The sequence below is a fragment of the Lissotriton vulgaris genome, unplaced genomic scaffold (genome assembly GCF_964263255.1).
Source record: "Lissotriton vulgaris unplaced genomic scaffold, aLisVul1.2 SCAFFOLD_417, whole genome shotgun sequence".
Lineage (NCBI taxonomy): Eukaryota > Metazoa > Chordata > Amphibia > Caudata > Salamandridae > Lissotriton > Lissotriton vulgaris.
In genome coordinates this window covers 472,209-490,910 of record NW_028250820.1, presented here as the reverse complement: position 1 = coordinate 490,910, position 18,702 = coordinate 472,209, and the positions used below count along the sequence as shown (strand labels likewise).

At 44.3% G+C, this 18,702-nt stretch overlaps 1 protein-coding gene across 1 annotated transcript in view; it reads right to left on the bottom strand.

The window, feature by feature from the left end:
* The window catches only part of LOC147663105 (nck-associated protein 1-like), a 1,078,872-nt gene that overhangs the window by 611,840 nt on the left and 448,330 nt on the right, over window positions 1-18,702 (bottom strand). Inside the window, exon 9 of the mRNA XM_086950676.1 lies at window positions 18,456-18,538. Within this exon, the coding sequence (XP_086806802.1) occupies window positions 18,456-18,538 (83 nt within the window). The remainder of the gene's footprint in view (window positions 1-18,455; window positions 18,539-18,702) is intronic.

Here is an 18,702-nt window from a genome sequence, read left to right as displayed (position 1 = left end):
TTGCAGAGCCCATAGGGCATCACTTCATATTCAGAAATCCCATACTTGGTTCTGAAGGCTGTTTTCCTTTCATCACCTTCGCTGATCGAAATTAGATGATAGGCCCCTCTCAAATCTAGTTTCGTGTATATCCGTGCTCCGTTAACTTGGTCTAATAGAACTGAGATTAGGGGCAAAGGATATCGATTCTTGACTGTTATTCGATTAATTGCCCTATAATCACTGCAGGTCCTCAATTCACCTTCTTTCTTGGGAATGAAGAAAAGTGCCAAAGACACTGGGGATTGGGAGGGTCGGATAAATCCAATGTCAAGACATTTCTGGATGTAATCTTTCAAATGCTGATTCTCCTTTTTCATTAAAGCATATATTCATCTGCAGGGTAGATTGTAACCTGGTTCAAACTCTATTTTACGACCATAGGCCCTATGTGGTGGAAGTTTCTCAGTCTCAATATCTCTAAAGACATCCTGGTAGTCCATATTCTCTGTAGGTATTTCTGTAGTGTGGATCACATAAACTCTGGCTCCCCCTTCACATAAATGGGTAGCAGGCATTAGCTTAGGATTTGCTTTTGTGTTCCTGTAGCATTCTCCTTACAATATTCTGAATTCATAACTATTGATCGAGCACTTCTATGGATTCTTACTCCAGCGACTCTGTGTAACTCACAATGGGTCCAGACAAAAGATTAGTTCCATCCACTGCTCGGACTGCTTCACTTTTCACTTTTCTGAGGACTTTCAAACCATTTTTTTCTGCAAACTTGAGGTTACAAAAGTAACCTGTAGCCCCAGAATCCACCATTACTGTAATACCTTTCAAATGACTTTCCCTAAACTTAAGTGACATGAACATCACCACATGAGGAGAGGAGGAATGTAAAGTGTTTGTCAGTGAGTGATCCTTAGAAGTTGTGTTCAAATCCTCACCCATCAGTCCAACTCCTCCTACTGATGGTGCTGCAAGTTTTCCGTTGGGGACTGTTTTGGTTTCTTGGACAGTTACGGACATAATGAGCACTAACATCACAGTAGAGACATTGCTTATTTAATCCCCGCCTTTCTTTCTCTTCCTTGGACAGTGGTCCTCGAATAGTTCCAATGTGCATGGCTCTGTGCTGAGCTGACCATCAATTACCTTAGCAGCTTCTGCCTTAAATTGATCAAATCCTGGTATACTTGAATGAAAATCCTGTCTTTTCTCTCCTCTTCTTTCATTCTGACGGAAATCAATTTCTAATACAAAATCTACTAGAGCCGAAAATTCTGTGGGCCTGTTGGGTACTTGGGCAAGAGCATCTTCAAGTTCATCTTCCAAGCCTCGATAAAATACTGCTGCTCTTTTATTCTCGGCCATTCCATTTCTACCACTAGTCTTTTTAATTGGGCCAAATAAGCTATTAAATCTCGATTACCTTGCCTTATTTCCAGTAACTTGTTGTCCGTTGCTTGTGATGCTTTTCGGTGATCAAATATGCTGAGAAATTCCTACTTGAATTCATCTAGATTGTACAAGTTCGGATCATTTCTAGAGACTAATGGCATTGACCATGACACAGCATCTCCACTGAGATAGGAAAGTATGAAGGCTACTCGTGATTGAATGTCAGGAAAAACCGCTGGGCGACACATAAAATGTAAAGTAAATTGGGTCAAAAATATCTGTGCCTTTTGGGGGTCTCCGTTAAATTGTTCTGGAGGCGCTAATGGAATCACTGGGGACAAAGAGTGGATAACTTGGGTGGTTGCTCTGTGCAGAGGGTTGGTGGTATCACAGGAAATTTCTTCATGAGGTGAGGGAATTTTAAAACAGGCTCCATATACTAAACTACACATTTGTATTGCTAAATCGAATGTCTCTCTTCTAGAATTTATTATGTCTTGATTCAGATCTCTATCCTCATATCTAACTGTTATTAATTGCTTTTGTATTCCTTCCAAAACTTCACATAACTTCTTGAGATCTAAACCTTCCGCCATTCTGCTTAGGTGCAAAAAAATCTATGTCGGCACTTCACTCTGTCAGGTGCAGCCACTTAATGCACAGGAGCAGAACGACGGCCGTTCACAATGCCTCTCTACAACTTCCCAGCCATCCAATTATAACTAGAGTGACTGAGGAACTAAAGGGGGGAAGGAGATGGAACAGAAAAGAGGCAGCCACGCCTTTCTTCGTGTTCTTCTCCTTTTCTTCCTGCACTCCTCTCACACTGAATTTAGTCTTCAGCGAGTACTTTTTTGAAATGGCATGAAGAACTGTAAAATAGTGACATGCAACAACTTACTAGACCATAACTCTTCTCAGTTCTTATACAGTAGTGATAACAAGAGGATACCTACCCCAATTAGGTGTGACCAATGCCTCTCTTCTATTTTATTTTTTTTTGTTAACAAATTATTGTAGTGATATGCTGCTTTAGTGTATCTTATTTTTTCCTTTTTGCAATTAATAAGAAGTATTCTGTTTAATCTTCTTTTTTTTGTCTTTACTTTTAGGTAATAAATCACCTTCAGCTAGTAAGGAGTGAGATGCAACCTGGAGTTTAATCAACCTTCTTGCAGAAACTACATAGAGCCCTATTGCTAATTTACCCACTTAACACTTTTAACCTCTATGTTGTAGTTGATTATCAAAGTAATGGGGACCTGGAACTTGTGCTGATTCTAATAAATACCTGAGATGCCAAACCCCTCAGGAAAACTGGAAACTGCTCCCCCTAGCGGGTGAAAAGGATTATTGAGAGATAAACATTTAAACAAAAAACCTACTGACACTGCTCTGGACGGAGACACTATTCTCCTTGGAACCAGAACTTGAACGTGATGAGTCTCTAAATGTCAGGAAACATGACAAACTACCCTGACTATCTTTTTGCACCGGAGATAGCCAAGAAGCGTCCTACTCCTCAGAAAATTCAGGTGAAGTGTGCCTTTTTGCGTGAGTGTACTCCGTACATTCTAACTCAGCCTTCAAGTCAGCCACATTAGTATGTTGCACTGAAGGTTGCCTTTTGGCAGACATCTTGGGAATTCTCTTGTATCTATCCCAGCTCCAGAAGGCATCTTTTCTCATTTTATCAGATGCTTTCTTGGAGATTACACTTACTGACTAGGGAGGGAAAAACAGGAGGCGGGATAGCCATAGCTTTCAAAAATCATCTCTCTGTGAATTGGATCACCATTTTAAGTGATGAAAGCATAGAACTGGGAATTTTAAAGATTATTACGTCACCTACAGATTGTTGGAACGGAGCATAATATACCGTCCTCCAGGAACTAAGACCAATTTCACTGACCAACTGATAGAACTAATTGCTATACATATGCTCTCCTCAAATAAATTTCTTTTGTTGGGGGATTTTAATTTTCATGGTGAAAACATACGAACCCTAAGGTCAATAAACTTCTCTCCACTCTCGACATGATTAGACTCATTCAAAGAGTTAAAGGCCCAACTCTTCCAGCTGGCCACTAGCTAAACCAAATCTTTTCTAATATTGATCATCTAACCTGTAACCTCCCAGACCATCTCACTTGGACTGATCATTCAATGATTAGGTTCTCTATCCAACAGCCATGCCCAAGGAGCTCAGACATAAGTGCAGGAAAGAAACAAGTGGGGCACATACCTTGGCAAAATAATTCTGTTGAAGCCTTTAACAAGGCTTTTCACCTGGAATCACCAAAGAAGGATACGGAAGCTCCCACAACGCTGGAACAATTTAATACCGCCTTTGTGACAGCTTTGGATTCCGTGATCCCCCCAAAAACGATGGCTATCTCCAACGGCGACCATCAGCCCCCTGGCACACTTCGAAGCTAAAGATTTAAAAATCTAAATGTAAGAGATTGGAGAGACTTTGGCGAATTAGTAAAGTAAAGACACGCAAAACAGACTACGGTATAAACAATCCCTGTCTAGCTATCATCTGAACTTAATATCAGCCAGACATCTATTTATTATTAACCAAATTGAACGCGCCAGCAATGCCCAGAAAGGCCCTCTTTAATATAGCAGGAGACTTTGTATCTCCTCAAATCTGTAGACAATCGCCTATGGAAACCAAAGATTTTTGCAATTCAATAGAAATCTATTTTCAAGAAAAGATAATTATTATTTATGCTAACTTTTCATTGATAGCCTTTCAAGACCCTGAAGCCTCTACTAGACCAGAGGGCTTAGAAAAAATGGCAGGTAGTTCCTTAGATTGTTTCGAATTAACCACGCTTGAAGAAGATTCTAATGCACTCTCCTTCACAAAATCCGGCTCTCCCCAAGATCTGTGTCCTCCAAAGATAATGGCCCTCTTAGCCACTAGTTGCACACCAGCAATTCTAAATATTTATAATCATTCAATTCAATCAGGTACAATTGCAATAACATGGAAGGAAGCGTTTGTACGCCCAATTTTGAAGAAACCGACTGCGGATCCCAGAGAACTCAGCAACTACCGCCTTATTTCTTTACTACCCTTATTGGGCAAGCTGCTGGAAAGTATAATCAACAGGCAACTAAGTCTATACCTGGAGTCCAACGAAATTCTGGATCAATCCCAATCTGGTTTTCGACCGGACTTCAGTACCGAGACCGCCATTCTAGCTGTAACTGACTCGCTCAGACAGAAAATTGACATAGGAGGATTGGTAGTACTGATCCTTCTAGATCGATCTGCGGCATTTAATACCATCTCACATTCAGTGCTTGCGGAGAGACTAGCTTCCTGTGGCATTCAAGACACAGCCTTGAAGTGATTGCAGAACTTTATGTCAGACATAACTCAAACTATCATGTTAGGGCCTTATCTGTCAGAAAAAAATTTGTCTAGACATGGGTGTACCTTAGGGCTCCTGCCTAAGCCCGACATTATTTAACATATATATGGCACCGTGGGCAAAAATCGTAGAACAGCTAGGCTTTGAGCTAATTTCATATGCGGATGATACTCAGCTTATGTTTACTATTGGCCCTAATATAGAAGCAGAGAAATTGCGGTTCTCCAGCGGAATACTTGTAATCTCTAGCTGGATGACGCAGAACTGCCTCCAGTTGAATCCTGGTAAAACCGAGGTTATGCTAATGAGGAAAGCCTCAGCTAGCTGGTCTGATGAATGGTGGTCCTCACAATTGGGAGCGGCTCCTCTTCCTAATCAATGTGTTAAAAATCTAGGCCTAAAATTAGGTCAGTTATTAACCATGAAAGACCACATCGCTGCCACTACTAGCTCCTGCTACTATAGTTTGCGTCTACTCCGCAAAATTCTTCCCTACATGCCCACCAATCACTGCAGAACCTTAGTTCAAGCCATGGTCATCAGCCGATTAGACTATGGTAATGCTCTGTTGGGTGAAGTGGGAGAGACCCTGCTTACTAAATTACAAGTGATTCAGAACACGGCGGCCAGAATGATACTGAACCGCCAAGCAGGCTCCCCCTCTGCTCCCTTGCTGAGAGAGCTGCATTAGTTACCTGTAAGAAAGAGATCATTTTTTTATATCTGTTGTCTCGCTTACAACGCGCTGAATGGCAGAGGCCCCTACTATCTACAAAAGAAACTCATAAAACATACACCGAACAGAAATCTCAGATCCAGTTCTCTAGGCCTTCTACAGGTGCCTCGTATACGTTTGAGTCGCACTAGGGGAAAAGCATTTTAGTATCTGGCCCCAAGATACTGGAATAAACTCCTGTTGCCACTACGCAAAATCTCCATATACAGCACCTTCAGGAAACAACTACAAGCATTCCTGTTCTAACTTGTTCCGACTTCCAGCTCTAACGTCAAATTTCTAGGCGAGTGCCGAGATGACCCCAGGTGAGTCGTGCGCAATAGAAATTAACTTAACATAACATAAGTGACTTCCTGTTTTTGCTGGGTCTCTGAGAAGATTTGACAGTCTGTCAAGGGATAATTACATCTTCCCATCACATGACTCTCCGGTGGGGTTAATAGTGGGTGAGTGCAGGGGGAGCAGTGGGTGTGTGTTGGATGAGAGGTGTCTGAATGCTGTGTGAATGCAGGGTGAGATGTGTGTGAGTGCAAAGAAAACTGTGTGGGTGAAAGGTGAGTGGTGTATGAGTACAAGGCTAAAGGTATTTGAGTAGTGTGTGATTGCAGGGTGCACAAGGTCTGAGTAGAGGGTACGTATCCACTTTGACAGGTATCTAAGTGCAAGGTGAGTGGTGTCTGAGTACAGAGTGAGCAGTGTGTGTGTGCAGAGTAGGCAGTGTGTGTATGCAGGATGAGTGTAGGGCAAGTGGTGAGAATGTGTAGGGTCAAAGCTGTGTGCGGTAGGAGTGATAAGTATACAGGATGAGTGGCATGTGAGTGTATGGTGAAAGATGTGTGCAGGATGAGAGGTGTGGGGTTGCAGGGTGAGCAGTGTATGTATTGTATTGTAATTGCATTTATATAGCGCTTACTACCCCTAAGGAGGCGTCAAAGCTGTTTTTTGGCGGGTGGCAAGCTACTCCAGGACCCATAGAGGATTAGTGTTGAATTAGTATAGTGAAACATGCAAGTACATTTTAAGTGGTGAATAGGTTAGTCAGTTATTTGGATTTGGAATGATAGCAGAAGGATAGAAGAGGAAAAAAAAAGGTTTGTATTTATATAGCGCCTGTTACCCCCGATGGGGTGTTGAGACATGCTATTCAGGAAGCCCATAAAGGATTAGTGGTGAATTAATATGGTGAAATATGAACGTAATTTCAGTGGTGGATATTAGTTATTTGGAGTGAGAAGGATAGCGGATGGATAACAAGGAGAAGAAAGGTTTGCATTCATATAGCACTTGTTACCCCTGATGGATGTTGAAGCTCTTTTCTGAAGAGTAGCATGCCACTCCGGAGCTCATAAAGGATTAGTGTTGAAAATGAGTTTAGTAAAGTATGAAGTAAATTTGAGTAGTGGATATGTTATTCAGTTATTTGGGTAGAGAAGGGTAGGTGGCGGGATAGTGAAGGGAAAGAGGTTTGTATTTATATAGCGCTTGCTACCCCGGATGGGGTTTTGAAGCGCAAATAGCAAGCTACTCTGGAACCCATCAGGATTAGTGTTGTATTAGTATAGTGAAACATGAAAGTAATTTTAGTGGTGGATATGTTAGTCAGATATTTGGATTGAGAAGGGCTGGGAATGGGTAGAAACGAGGGAAGTGTTTAGAAAGGTTTGTTTTGGGAGATCTGTATAGTAAAAGAGGTGTAAGATGATGCAAGTAGGGGTAGAGTAGGAGATAGTCTAGAAAGGGTTATTTTGGGGATCATAGTAGTGATATGGGGTTTGGAGTTCAATGAGATAGTGGATGTAGAGGATATATTGAGCGAAGAATAGGCTGAGAAATAGGGAAGTTCATTGGAAATGCTAAATTAGAAGAAAGTGATAAATATATAGATCCATAAGTACATTGAAAGTATATAGATGCATAATGGAGCTATGTATATTGGGCGGCATTTCTGGCCCTGGCCCTGGTCAGTTTCGAACAGGCTCAAACAGGCAACTGCCTTTGTCCTCTCCTCCCTTAGCCTTGATGCCCAGGCTGAGACGCCCTAAGCCTGACCTTTTATAGCCTTAGTAATCAGGTGACCCCATCAGCCAATGGGAACCCTAGCCCTAACACTATCCAATCACAACACTAGCCCTAATAATCTAGGACCTTCCAGCCAATCTGAGCCCTAGTCCAAGCACCCAATCAGTTCAAAAACCCTAATCTCTACGCACAATAGAGGCCCTAGCCCTACCAGTAGTTCCACCTCAAGTCCAAGCAACCAATGGCACAGGAAGCCATTATCCCTACTTCCAATAGAAAGCCTAACCCTACTCTTAGTCCCACAACCAGTCCAGCAACCAATCACACCAGAAGCCCTAATCTCTGCTTCCAATTTAAAGTCTAACCCTAGCCCTAGTCCCAACAACCAATAACACAGGAAACCCTAGTCCCTACTTCCAATAGAAATCCTAACCCTAGCCCAAGTCCCAACCCTACATTGATTGAATCACAGACTCAGAAACCAATCAGAACACTCATATACCCAACCAATGAGGACACTAACCCTAACTAAATAGAAACATCAGATACAACCATCAATCAGTGTACACATGTACCACACAATTTCAGACCATATAAGGTCCCAGCGACCTCAGACACGGTTTGCGGACCAGGGAGTTGGAAGCTGCTTTTCCTGTTCAGAATCTCCTAGGAGACAGACAGGCACAATCCACACTTTGGACTTCTGCAGGTAAAGGCCTCACTAACTTGAAATCTAACAATACTGTTTGAATAAAACTTTACCCCTCTACTGACCAAAAAACGAAGTGCACAGTCCCTAGTAAACACAGTTTAAACAGCTCACAGAAGCACCCTCTGATGTAGAATATCCCAGTTGCTGGGGAGGGGGGCTGGTTTCACTGTCTTGTGAACACAAAATGGTGGCTGGGGGTGCACTGTTTTAACATACAGGTCTTAGCACAGAGCAAAGGAGAAATTTGGAGGAAAAACTGAAAGTCATCAGCAATGAGAGGGAAAAACTACAGAGTTTGGACTGCAAATCCCACAATTCAAAGCGTTAAATGGAAGCAATAATGGGCAGGAAAAAACACATGTTTAAAACACAAAACAGCTGATAAAATATCCAATCACAGGCAGGTTAAAACTACAATTTTTAAACTGTAACAACCGCAGGCAAAGACAAATCACAGAAAGGGAAAACCGTTTTTTTTAACTTTTGTTTTGGGGAAGAGACAGCACTAGTCTGCCTCCTTACCACTTCCTTGACTCTGCTCACAGCAATCTGGGGCACAGGGAGGTTGCAACTCTAAAGATGGAGGAGAATGATTTGGGGTGCACCCAGCAAGGCCTTAATGGGCCTGGACTAGTGTGAGGGGACGGCTCAGAGTTGCCTGGCAGTTGAATAGCCAATCCCCAGTCCTGGGTCTGCTGGCCTGGGGGGGGGAGGGGGCTGGGGAGCTGCTTTTCCTGTACAGAATATCCTAGGAGACAGACAGGCTCAATCCACACTTTGGACTTCTGCAGGTAAAGGCCTCACTAACTTGAAATCTAACAATACTGTTTGAATAAAACTTTACTCCCTCTACTTGGCCAAAAAACGAAGCGCACAGTCCCTAGTAAACACTGTTTAAACAGCTCACAGAAGCACCCTCTGATGTAGAATATCCCTGTTGCTGGGGAGGGGGGCAGGTTTCACTGGCTTGTGAACACAAAATGGTGGCTGGGGTGCAATGTTTTAACATACAGGTCTTAGCACAGAGCAAAGGAGAAATTTAGAGGGAAAACTGAAAGTCATCAGCAATGAGAGAGAAAAACTACAGAGTTTGGACTGCAAACCCACAATTCAACATGTTAAATGTAAGTAATCATGGGCAGGAAAAAACAAAAGTTTAGAACAGTGCATCACTATGTAGGGTGAGCAGGGTCTAAGTGCATGATGAGCTGTTTTTGAGTGTAGGGTGAGAAGGTCTGACTGCAGGGTGAGTGGTGTGTTAGTCAGGGTGAGCAGTCAGTGTGAGGGGTATGCCAGTGCATGGTGGGAGAAATGTGAGCAGGCAGTTGAGTGCAGGTTGATGGGTGGGTGTAAATAGGATGAGTGTTGTGTAAGTAGATGGGAGTGAAATGTGTGAGGACAATTAGAGGTGTGAGAGATTGTAGGGTGAGCAGTGTGCCAGTATGCAGGATAAGCAAAATGCAAGTTTGCATGGTGGTGTGTGAGTTGAGTTGAGTGGGGTGGGGTGTGAGCATGCAAAGTGACCAGTGTGTGTAGTGTGAGTAGTGTGAGTGTAAGGGTGACTGGTGTGTGAGGGCAGAGTGACAGGTATGCGAGTGTTGAAGGTGTGAGGTAGGCAAGTGAATGGTGAGCACTCAGTATAAGTGGTGTTTTAGAGGTGTCTGAATGCATAGTGGGGTGCTTGAGTTGTGTTTGAGTGCAATGTGAGCAGTGTCTGGGTTTGGGATGAGTGGTGTCTGGGTGCAGGTGAGCAGTGGGTAACTGCAGCCTGAGTGGTGGGTGTCCATAGAGTGTGCAGGGTAAGAATGCAGTATACGTTCTGTTTGACCACAGGATAAGTGTACTGTGAGCGATGAGAGTGCTTGGCGAGTGTACAGAGTGAGCAGTGCATGAATGAGTAGGATGAGTGATGTTTGAGAGCAGGGTGAGAAGTGTCTAAGTTTAGGGTAAATTATACCTGAGTATGTACTTTGATCAGTGTGTTAATCAGGGAAAGCAATAATTGAGCGGAATGTTAGTGGTGTGTGAATGTAGAGTGAGAGGTATATTAGTAGGATGAGGTAGAGAGATGGGTAAGTTTTGGTTGAGGAGAGGATGGGAGAGGTACAAGTGCAGTATGTGAGGGTGTGTGAATATGGGAATTTAGCAATGTGTGGGTGTGCAAGGTGAGAAGTGTGTGAGTGATAGGGTGAGTGGTGTGTGAAGAGAGGGTCTGCACTGTGTGTGCATGCAACTGAGCACTCTGTGTATGTAAGCTGAGTGGTATGTGAGAGCAGGGTGAGCAATGTGTAAGGGAAGGGTGAGTGGTATGTAAGGACATGGTGAGAGGTGTGTGAATGTCAATGGTGAGAAGTGGGTGAATAGTCAGTGTAAGTGGTGTTTTAGTGGGGTGTGAGTACATGATGAGGTGAATACATGTATGAGTGCAGGGTGATCAGTGTTTGGGTTCGGTGTGAGCGGTGTCTGGATGTAGGATGAGTGTGGGTGGGAGTAGGGTGAGAGCTTGGTGAGTGCAGTGTTAGATGTGGGTGAATGATTGGTTGTAAGTGTTGTGTTATTACAGGAAAGGTGTATGTTGTGTGAGAAGTGTAAGAAGGCAGGGTGGATAGTGTGCCTGTGTGACAGCTGGGTGATCAGTATGTCTGTGTAAGTGCAGGGTGAGCGGTATGCCCATGTGAATTCAGAGTGAGCTGAGTGTTTTTGTGAATATAGGATGCAGCACTTCAAAGTCAGGACTAGTGGCAGTGCTGATGCATATTTTCAAATGCATTAGCATCTGCCATCGAGCCGTCCAGCAACAATATCCTAATTTCCAGGAAGCCCAGGGGCAGATTTACGAGGAAGTGCCGCAGCGTGGCACCGCAAGCCCTTTCGCTGTGCCGCGCTGTGGCACTTCCAATGCACAAGAATGCAACATATTTACAATGATATGTCGCTTTCCTGTGCTCTCCTCTGCGCTGGCGCACAAACAGCTGCCATGCGCCAGTGCAGGCACCCTTGCACCAGGTTGCAAGGATGCCTGCATCATGGGGAGATTGTGTTTGTGCCAGAAGGGGAACCTTCCTGCACAAAAACAATCACTACAGGCATTTTCCCCTTTCAAAGCGTACTGCAGAATGCAGCACACATTGAAAGAGGAAAAAACGAGGCGAAATGAAAACATTTCTCCTCGTTGCACCATCCTATGGCACCCCTAGGGTGGCATAGCATTCAGACACATTCCCAGATTTACGATTCCGCATAAAACTGGAAATGTGTCTTGTTCCATGGGTGCTGTGTGGGAACACCCACAGCAACACCCATGGAATGCCCCTTTCATGCTAAGTGCCGCATTGAAAGGGGCAGTATTTACAAGGACAGGAAAAGCCACACTGGGTGGCTTTTCCTCTCCTTGTAAATATGAAGTAGGAAAATATGCCACCAGTACGTCACAAAAGGTGATGTACTGGTGACACAGGGGGTTTGTAAATCTGCACCCCACTTTCTTGATATGCCCCTTTGCGTCATTTCTAATCCGGATAAGCCTACGGACTTATTATCCCCATTATCTGCTGGCATTCGTTGTGGAATAGTGGTGGGGGGATGGTGATAATCTGTTTATTCTTGACTCCAAAACTTGAATACATTGCCCACCACGATTAAATTGCAAGCCCAACCTCAACATATTTTGTGAATAGTAAAGGAGATGGCATTCACTACTAGCACATCTGTGTAAGCTAATGTCACTCATTACTGGTATCGTCCTATCCTAGCACCACTAAATCACGAAAAGCCATCAGTGAACTTTATAACTGTGTATTCATTCATTTTTCATCCAACTAGGCAGAGTTATTCAGAATATTTGGTCTTGATTTTAAGAGAAACAGAACTTAGGGGGTATTTACTGTTCGCAGTAAATACCAATCCCACGCAGTGAGGTATTTAGTAGGTAAAGTAAATACTTTGGTTACAGATTAACAAGGAAGTGCTGCAGAGTGGCATAGCAAACCCTTTGGCTGCGCCATGCTGTGGCAGTTCCAAACCACAGGAATGCGACATATTTACAAGGATATTTCACATTCCTGTGCTCTCCCCCACGCTACCGTGCAAACAGCTGTAATGCGCCGGCGTAGGCACCCTTGCACCATGGTGCAAGGATGCCTGTGTCATGGGGAGATTGTTTTTGGGCAGGAAGGGCACCTTTCTGCACAAAAACAATCACCTCAGGCATTTTCCTCTGTCAATTCGTGCTGTAGAATGCAGCACACATTCAAAGAGGAAAAAATAAGGATCAATGAAAACATTTCTCCTCGTTGCGTCTCACTATGCCACCCTTAGGGTGGTGTAGCATTCAGACGGTTTTCCAGATTTATGATTCCTCGTAAATCTGGAAATATGTCTTGTTCTATGGGTGTTGCGTGGGAACACCCACAGCAACACCCATTGAACGCCCCTTTCACGCAAAGTGCAGCAGGTAAAGGGGCCATATTTACAAAGACAGGAAAAGTCACGCAGGGTGGCTTTTCCTGTCCTTGTAAATATGGAGCAGAAAAATACGCCACCAGTACGTCACAAAAAGTGACTTACTGGTGGTGCAGGAGGCTTTTAAATCTGCCCCTTTGATTCAAATTGCTTAAGCCAACAATGGGGAATTCCTATGTGAAAAAGATTCTAATAACACCTGCGTCTGCATATGTATTACAATTTTCCTTTTATGTTCCCCTATTAAATTTGTATAAAAACACATGAAATGGAGGGTCTAAGGGAAGTTTATAGACCTGCCCGGTTAACATCCCCTATATAGCCAAAATGAAAAACCAAATAAACCGGGGGGTCTGCTAAGGGGTAAAGTGTACTCCGAAATAGTAAGACTCAAAGCCAAACATTTAAGTGCCAGGTATAATACCTTGGAGTCTTCAGAGAAATACTCACAACTCAACACACATATAGCCACCAGCAACAGTAGGTGAGACCCAATGTCCAGAGATGGATTCCCATCAAAGTCTTGTTAGTGATCAATATACTCATCTGGTCATCCAAGGTTGGAATGATGCGTCTCTAGATAATCTAGACAGTGTCCATATCCAACATGCAGGACAGGATTCCAACTCGCAAATGCTAGTAGACCATGCATGTGATCACTAAATAGGATATGTGCAGTGCAAAAAATTATAAGTGTGATAATGGTGCTTAAAAATAGAATAGAGAACAAACAGCGAACAACTTTAATAGCTGTTGGTCTCTTTCTGAATAAAAACAAGAACAGCGCAAAAAAACAGTTTCAACAAATAACTGTATAGGGGCCGACATGTTTCTGCCAACAAGGGGATCAACTCCTAAGGCTTTCTTCAGGGCATCTGTTCTAAATCGTTTTTGTCACTGCTTATATGTGCTACTTAAAGACAAACCATACAATATAATGTGAATAAATCAAACCATAAATGATATATATTTACTATTCCTCCATGTCAAATGATATTTTGTTCACCCATAATGACAGGGGATAGGACCTCACCTCACCTGGACCAGGCTCAGGATAGATGAGGCCACGCACTCTCCGTCGTTGCCTCAGACTGGACCTGAGTATGGGGGAGGCCTTAAATGTTTGGCTTTGAGTCTTACTATTTCGGAGTACACTTTAACCCTTAGCAGACCCCCCCCGGTTTATTTATTTATTTATATTTAAATTTATATTGCGCAACAGCTACCCAAAGTGGGTTTCCGGGCGCAAGGGATAGACTGAAAAAGAAAAAAGACAAACCTCTCAACAGCACTGTGAATCAGCTAAAGCGGCAGGCAGATCACTGGGAAAGTATGGTTTTCAGCTTTTTCCTAAAGCAGAAAAGGCTGGTTTCTGATTTTAAGGTAATGGGTAGCGTGTTCCAATATTTGGGGCCAAGATGGGAAAAGGCCCGGTCCCCCCATCCTTACAAGCTTGAATCTTGGGACCACAAAATCGCAGTTGTGGGAGGATCTTAATGTGCGACTAGGCTTATAGGGTTGAACCAGACTCTGTAAGTATTTTGGGGCCGAACCCTGCTTGATTTTAAAGAGGTAACACAGGGCTTTGAATTTAATACGACTGGAGATCTTCAGCCAGTGAAGATCACGAAGGGCCTGTGATGCAGATTGTCTCCTCGGGATGTTACAAAGAAGTCGAGATAGAGGACATTACCATAGTCTAAGCGAGATGTTACTAACGCCTGGACGACAGTTCTCCTGGTAGCATAGGGTAGCATCCATAGAATTTTCTGGAGCCATCGCAAGGTGGCGAAGCAGATGGCGGCCACCTTAGTGGCCTGCTGTCTCATAGAGAGTTTGTCGTCTATAAGAAAACCGAGGCTGCGAACCACAGAAGTTGGCTGAGGAAGAGATCCCATGTCACTGGGCCAGTGTTGGGGGCCCCATAGATCTTTATTCTTCCCTACGATGAGAATCTCGGTTTTGTCACCGTTTAGTTTGAGTAGATGCCTCTGCATCCACTCAGCTATACGTGACAGTCCAGTTTTCAAGATCGATACACTGTTGCACTCACTGCTGGAAAGGGAGAAAACAATCTGGGTGTCATCGGCGTATGAAAAAATAGTCAACCCAGCGTCCTCCGCGATGGTAGCCAGGGGTCTCACATAGATGTTAAACAAAAGAGGGCTGAGTATGGACCCCTGCGGAACGCCGTACGCCGATGGACAAGTGGCAGATGTGGCTTTAGAGGAAAAGACTTGGAAAGTGTGCTCACTTAAAATGGAGGTAATCCAGGCTAGTGCCGGACCGTCCACTCCCAGGGACCGGAGAGAATTCAAGAGGATGGAATGGGACACGGTATCAAACGCCGCGCTCAAATCCAAAAGGATGAGTGCAGATGTTTCTCCGCGGTCGATACCGTGTCGCAGACTCTCCGTCATCCCGAGTACAGCGGTCTCTGTGGAATAGTGCGCACGAAAGCCAGACTGGCAAGAGTGTAAAAATCCCGAGCTTTCCACAAGATGGTTTAACTAAATGTTAACATGCCTTTCCAGCACTTTTGAGAGAATAGGCAACAAGGATATAGGTCTGAAATTAGCGAGATTAGACACATCGGCTCCAGCCTTTATTAGAAGAGGAACAACCATTGCGTGCTTCCAATTCTGTGGCACATGAGATTCTGTTAATGATGCGTTAAGGAGTTTCATGAGAACCCGCCGGGATTCCAGATCCAGCTGTTTAAGAATTTTTGCAGGTATAGGATCACGGGGTGAGCCAGATCTTACGCTGTTTAGGCAGGAGGAAAACAAAGTATCATCGAACAATTGCCAGTTAGTAACCTTCGCGGTAGGAAGTGGCTGTTCGATCCTTGCCAGCTGTCCCGATTGAAGATCATTTGCCGTCGGGGGAGCGCTCATAGAATCGTATATGCGCTCAACTTTGGCAATGAAAATATTCGCGATAGCGTTACACTGGGCTTCCTCTAAAGCTGGAGGTGTCGGGATAGTGTCCCCTCCTGTCCGTTTTTTAACAACAGAAAAGAGGGTGCGAGGGCAATTCTGAGCTTGCGTCACTGTACTCACAGTGAAAGCAGCTCTCGCTGTTTTACATTGCAAGTGGTATTCCTTTAGAGCCTCTTTATAAACGGTCTTCCGAGAGACCGAGTAGGAGTGCCGCCATTTCCTTTCTAGGGCCTTACATTTGGTTCGTACGGCCTGCAGGTCAGAGGAAAACCAAGGTGCGGGAGGACGGTGGGACCTAGAGTGTTTCGAGGTAAACGGAAGGAGGTTGGTTACGGCATTGGTGAGCCATTGGGAGACAGCGGTATTCAGTTCCAAGACTGAAGCATCATTGTCCTCAGGGCGGGTGTCCGTAAAGTGCTGGTTCAACTTAGTAATATCAAGTTTACCCCACCGATGTATGGATTCACCCTTATCGCGGCCACTGTTTACCAACTTCTTAGTGTAAGGTAAAGAAAAGTGGACTGCGAAGTGATCGGACCACTCCAGTGGGCGATCACTCTGAGAACAGTCAAAGGGGAGATTAGAAAAGATGGGGTCCAGTTGGTGTCCAGCAGAGTGAGTAGATCCAGAGTTAAGTAACGAAAGGTTAAAAGCCTCCAAATCAGATATGAAACGCTTGCTGGTGGTACTTAGTAGGTCTTCTAAGTGAAAGTTAAGATCGCCAAGAATGGGGAAATTTGCTGCCCTAAGAAGTAGAGGAGCTATAGTCTCGGCAAAAGATGAAATCCAGGTGAGAGCATTGCCAGGGGGGGCGATATACCAAAAGGCCTGTTAAAGTAAATTGAGGGTTGATTACTAGTTTGAAAAGAGCGGTTTTGCTTCCTGGTAAGGGAAAGGCTTCAAGCTTACAGGTGTAGGTAGACTTAAAGATTATGGCAATACCCCCTCCTTTCCCAGAATCTCTGTCCAGTCTCACCATTACATAGTTGTTTGGAATAGCAATGGCGATATCAGGACCAGAGCTATCCTGGAGCCAAGTTTTGGTAAGAAACAGCGCGTTGGGCTGCTCTTCGATAAGGAAGTCGTGGATATGATGTTTATGTTTCGGGAGGGACCTTCAATTAATACTCCAAAACAGGAGTATAGAGCAGTGAAGCTGAATTTTAGATTTCCTCCGTCTGCCACGAGTACAAGTCCGGCGCAATGCCTTACAGTAGGTCATTCTGCCAGTGCGGAAACTACAACCAGCGCATACAAAATTGTGGGCCGGAAAAGAACAGGAGGTACAATTGGTATATATACAGGGACGTAGGGAGTTTAAAACCTCACCAGTATAAGAATAGTTACCACGAGAACCAGGGGTAGTAGTCATGGCCCCTGGGCCCGTTCTGGCGCGGACGGGCGCAGACGGGCTGAACTCTGGCGTAACTCCGGCGAAAGGTCGGCGTTCCCGCTGCGCGGTACCGCTGCGTGTTTGCGTGATCCCCTTATGCAGAGGTCTAGCGTCCTTGTGACGTCTAGACCGTCCAGAAAAGTGGCGCCGTCAAGCGTCCTCCTCACCTAAGATGGCTGCCGCTATTAGCAACGGGGACAAGGGCCCGCAAAGCGCGGTGTAATACAATTACTGTGCAGGTAAGTGGGGAGTACAAGTGCAGATAAAAACAGGGTAAAGAACACAAGTTAAATAAGACATCAAACAGGTTTTTAAGATAAAAACGCGATAACGCATCACAAACGGCGTTTAAGCAGCAGTTGTAGGTGCAGCGCGCTATAGGTGATCTTCCGAGGTGGCAGTCAGTTGAGTGGTCAATAAAGTGGCGGAGCGCCTAGTTTATTCCCCTTATGTAGAGGTCTAGCGTCCTTGTGACGTCTAGACCGTCCAGCAAAGTGGCGCCGTCAAGCGTCCTCCTCACCTAAGATGGCCGCCGCTATTAGCAACCGGAAAAAGGGCCCGCAAAGCGCGGTGTAATACAAATACTGTGCAGGTAAGTGGGGAGTACAAGTGCAGATAAAAACAGGGTAAAGAACACAAGTTAAATAAGATATCAAACAGGTTTTTAAGATAAAAACGCGATAACGCTTCACAAACGGCGTTTAAGCAGCAGTTGTAGGCGCAGCGCGCAATAGGTGATCTTCCGAGGTGGCAGTCAGTTGAGTGGTCAATAAAGTCCCCTATTAAATTTGGCAGGTTTGAAGTACCAAAATTTTTCAGAGGGCAATTGTGGGTGTGCGCACATTAGCACACAGCTCCTAATTTAATTTGGATCCCTGTAGAAACTCTTGTTTCACAACCTTCGAAATTATCCCAAAAACTCAGAATGAGGGCTCATGTCTCCCCCATTAAAGACAAAACTCACAAACTGTAAATGATTGAAGTCCTACCTGTTTCAGTGTGAATGTTATTTTAATTCACCTCCTCTGCATTGCAAACCAGAGCACTATGCGCCAGAGCATGATCCCTGACCGGGGTTGTGGCACTCGACTGGAGAACACAAAATGCCGCTCACCATGGGCCATATTATCAAGAAAGGGCGATACATTATCGCCGCTTATATCGGCAGGAAACTGCCGCTAAAGCCGCGATAATGGGCTTGATAATATGCCCTCGTGAATTCCCATATCAGCCCAGGTTCTGGTGTTAACCTGGACTTCTATGGGAATTCACAAGGGCATATTATCAAGCCCATTATCACCGCTTTAGCAGCAGTTTCCTGCCGATAAAAGCGGCGATAATGTATCGCCCTTTCTTGATCATATGGCCCTAAATTCAAGTGACCCGTGCATTTAATTTGTTATACCCTTGTACGCACCTCTCGCAGTCCTTCTTGCGCCATGGCGCGGAAAGAAAGAATCACGCCAATGATGGTCATTCTCTTCATTACATTCTCTGCAGCTGTGTGGAAAAACAAAATAGCAGTATTTTATTCCAGTACTCTGGAAGCCGTTTCACAAGTTTAGTCTATTAGATTGGAAAAGGCTCCGTTTTGTGCATTTTCCCTCCATGTCTGAAAATAAACACAAATTTCGATGTTAAAGCGTTTTATTTCAATACCTCCA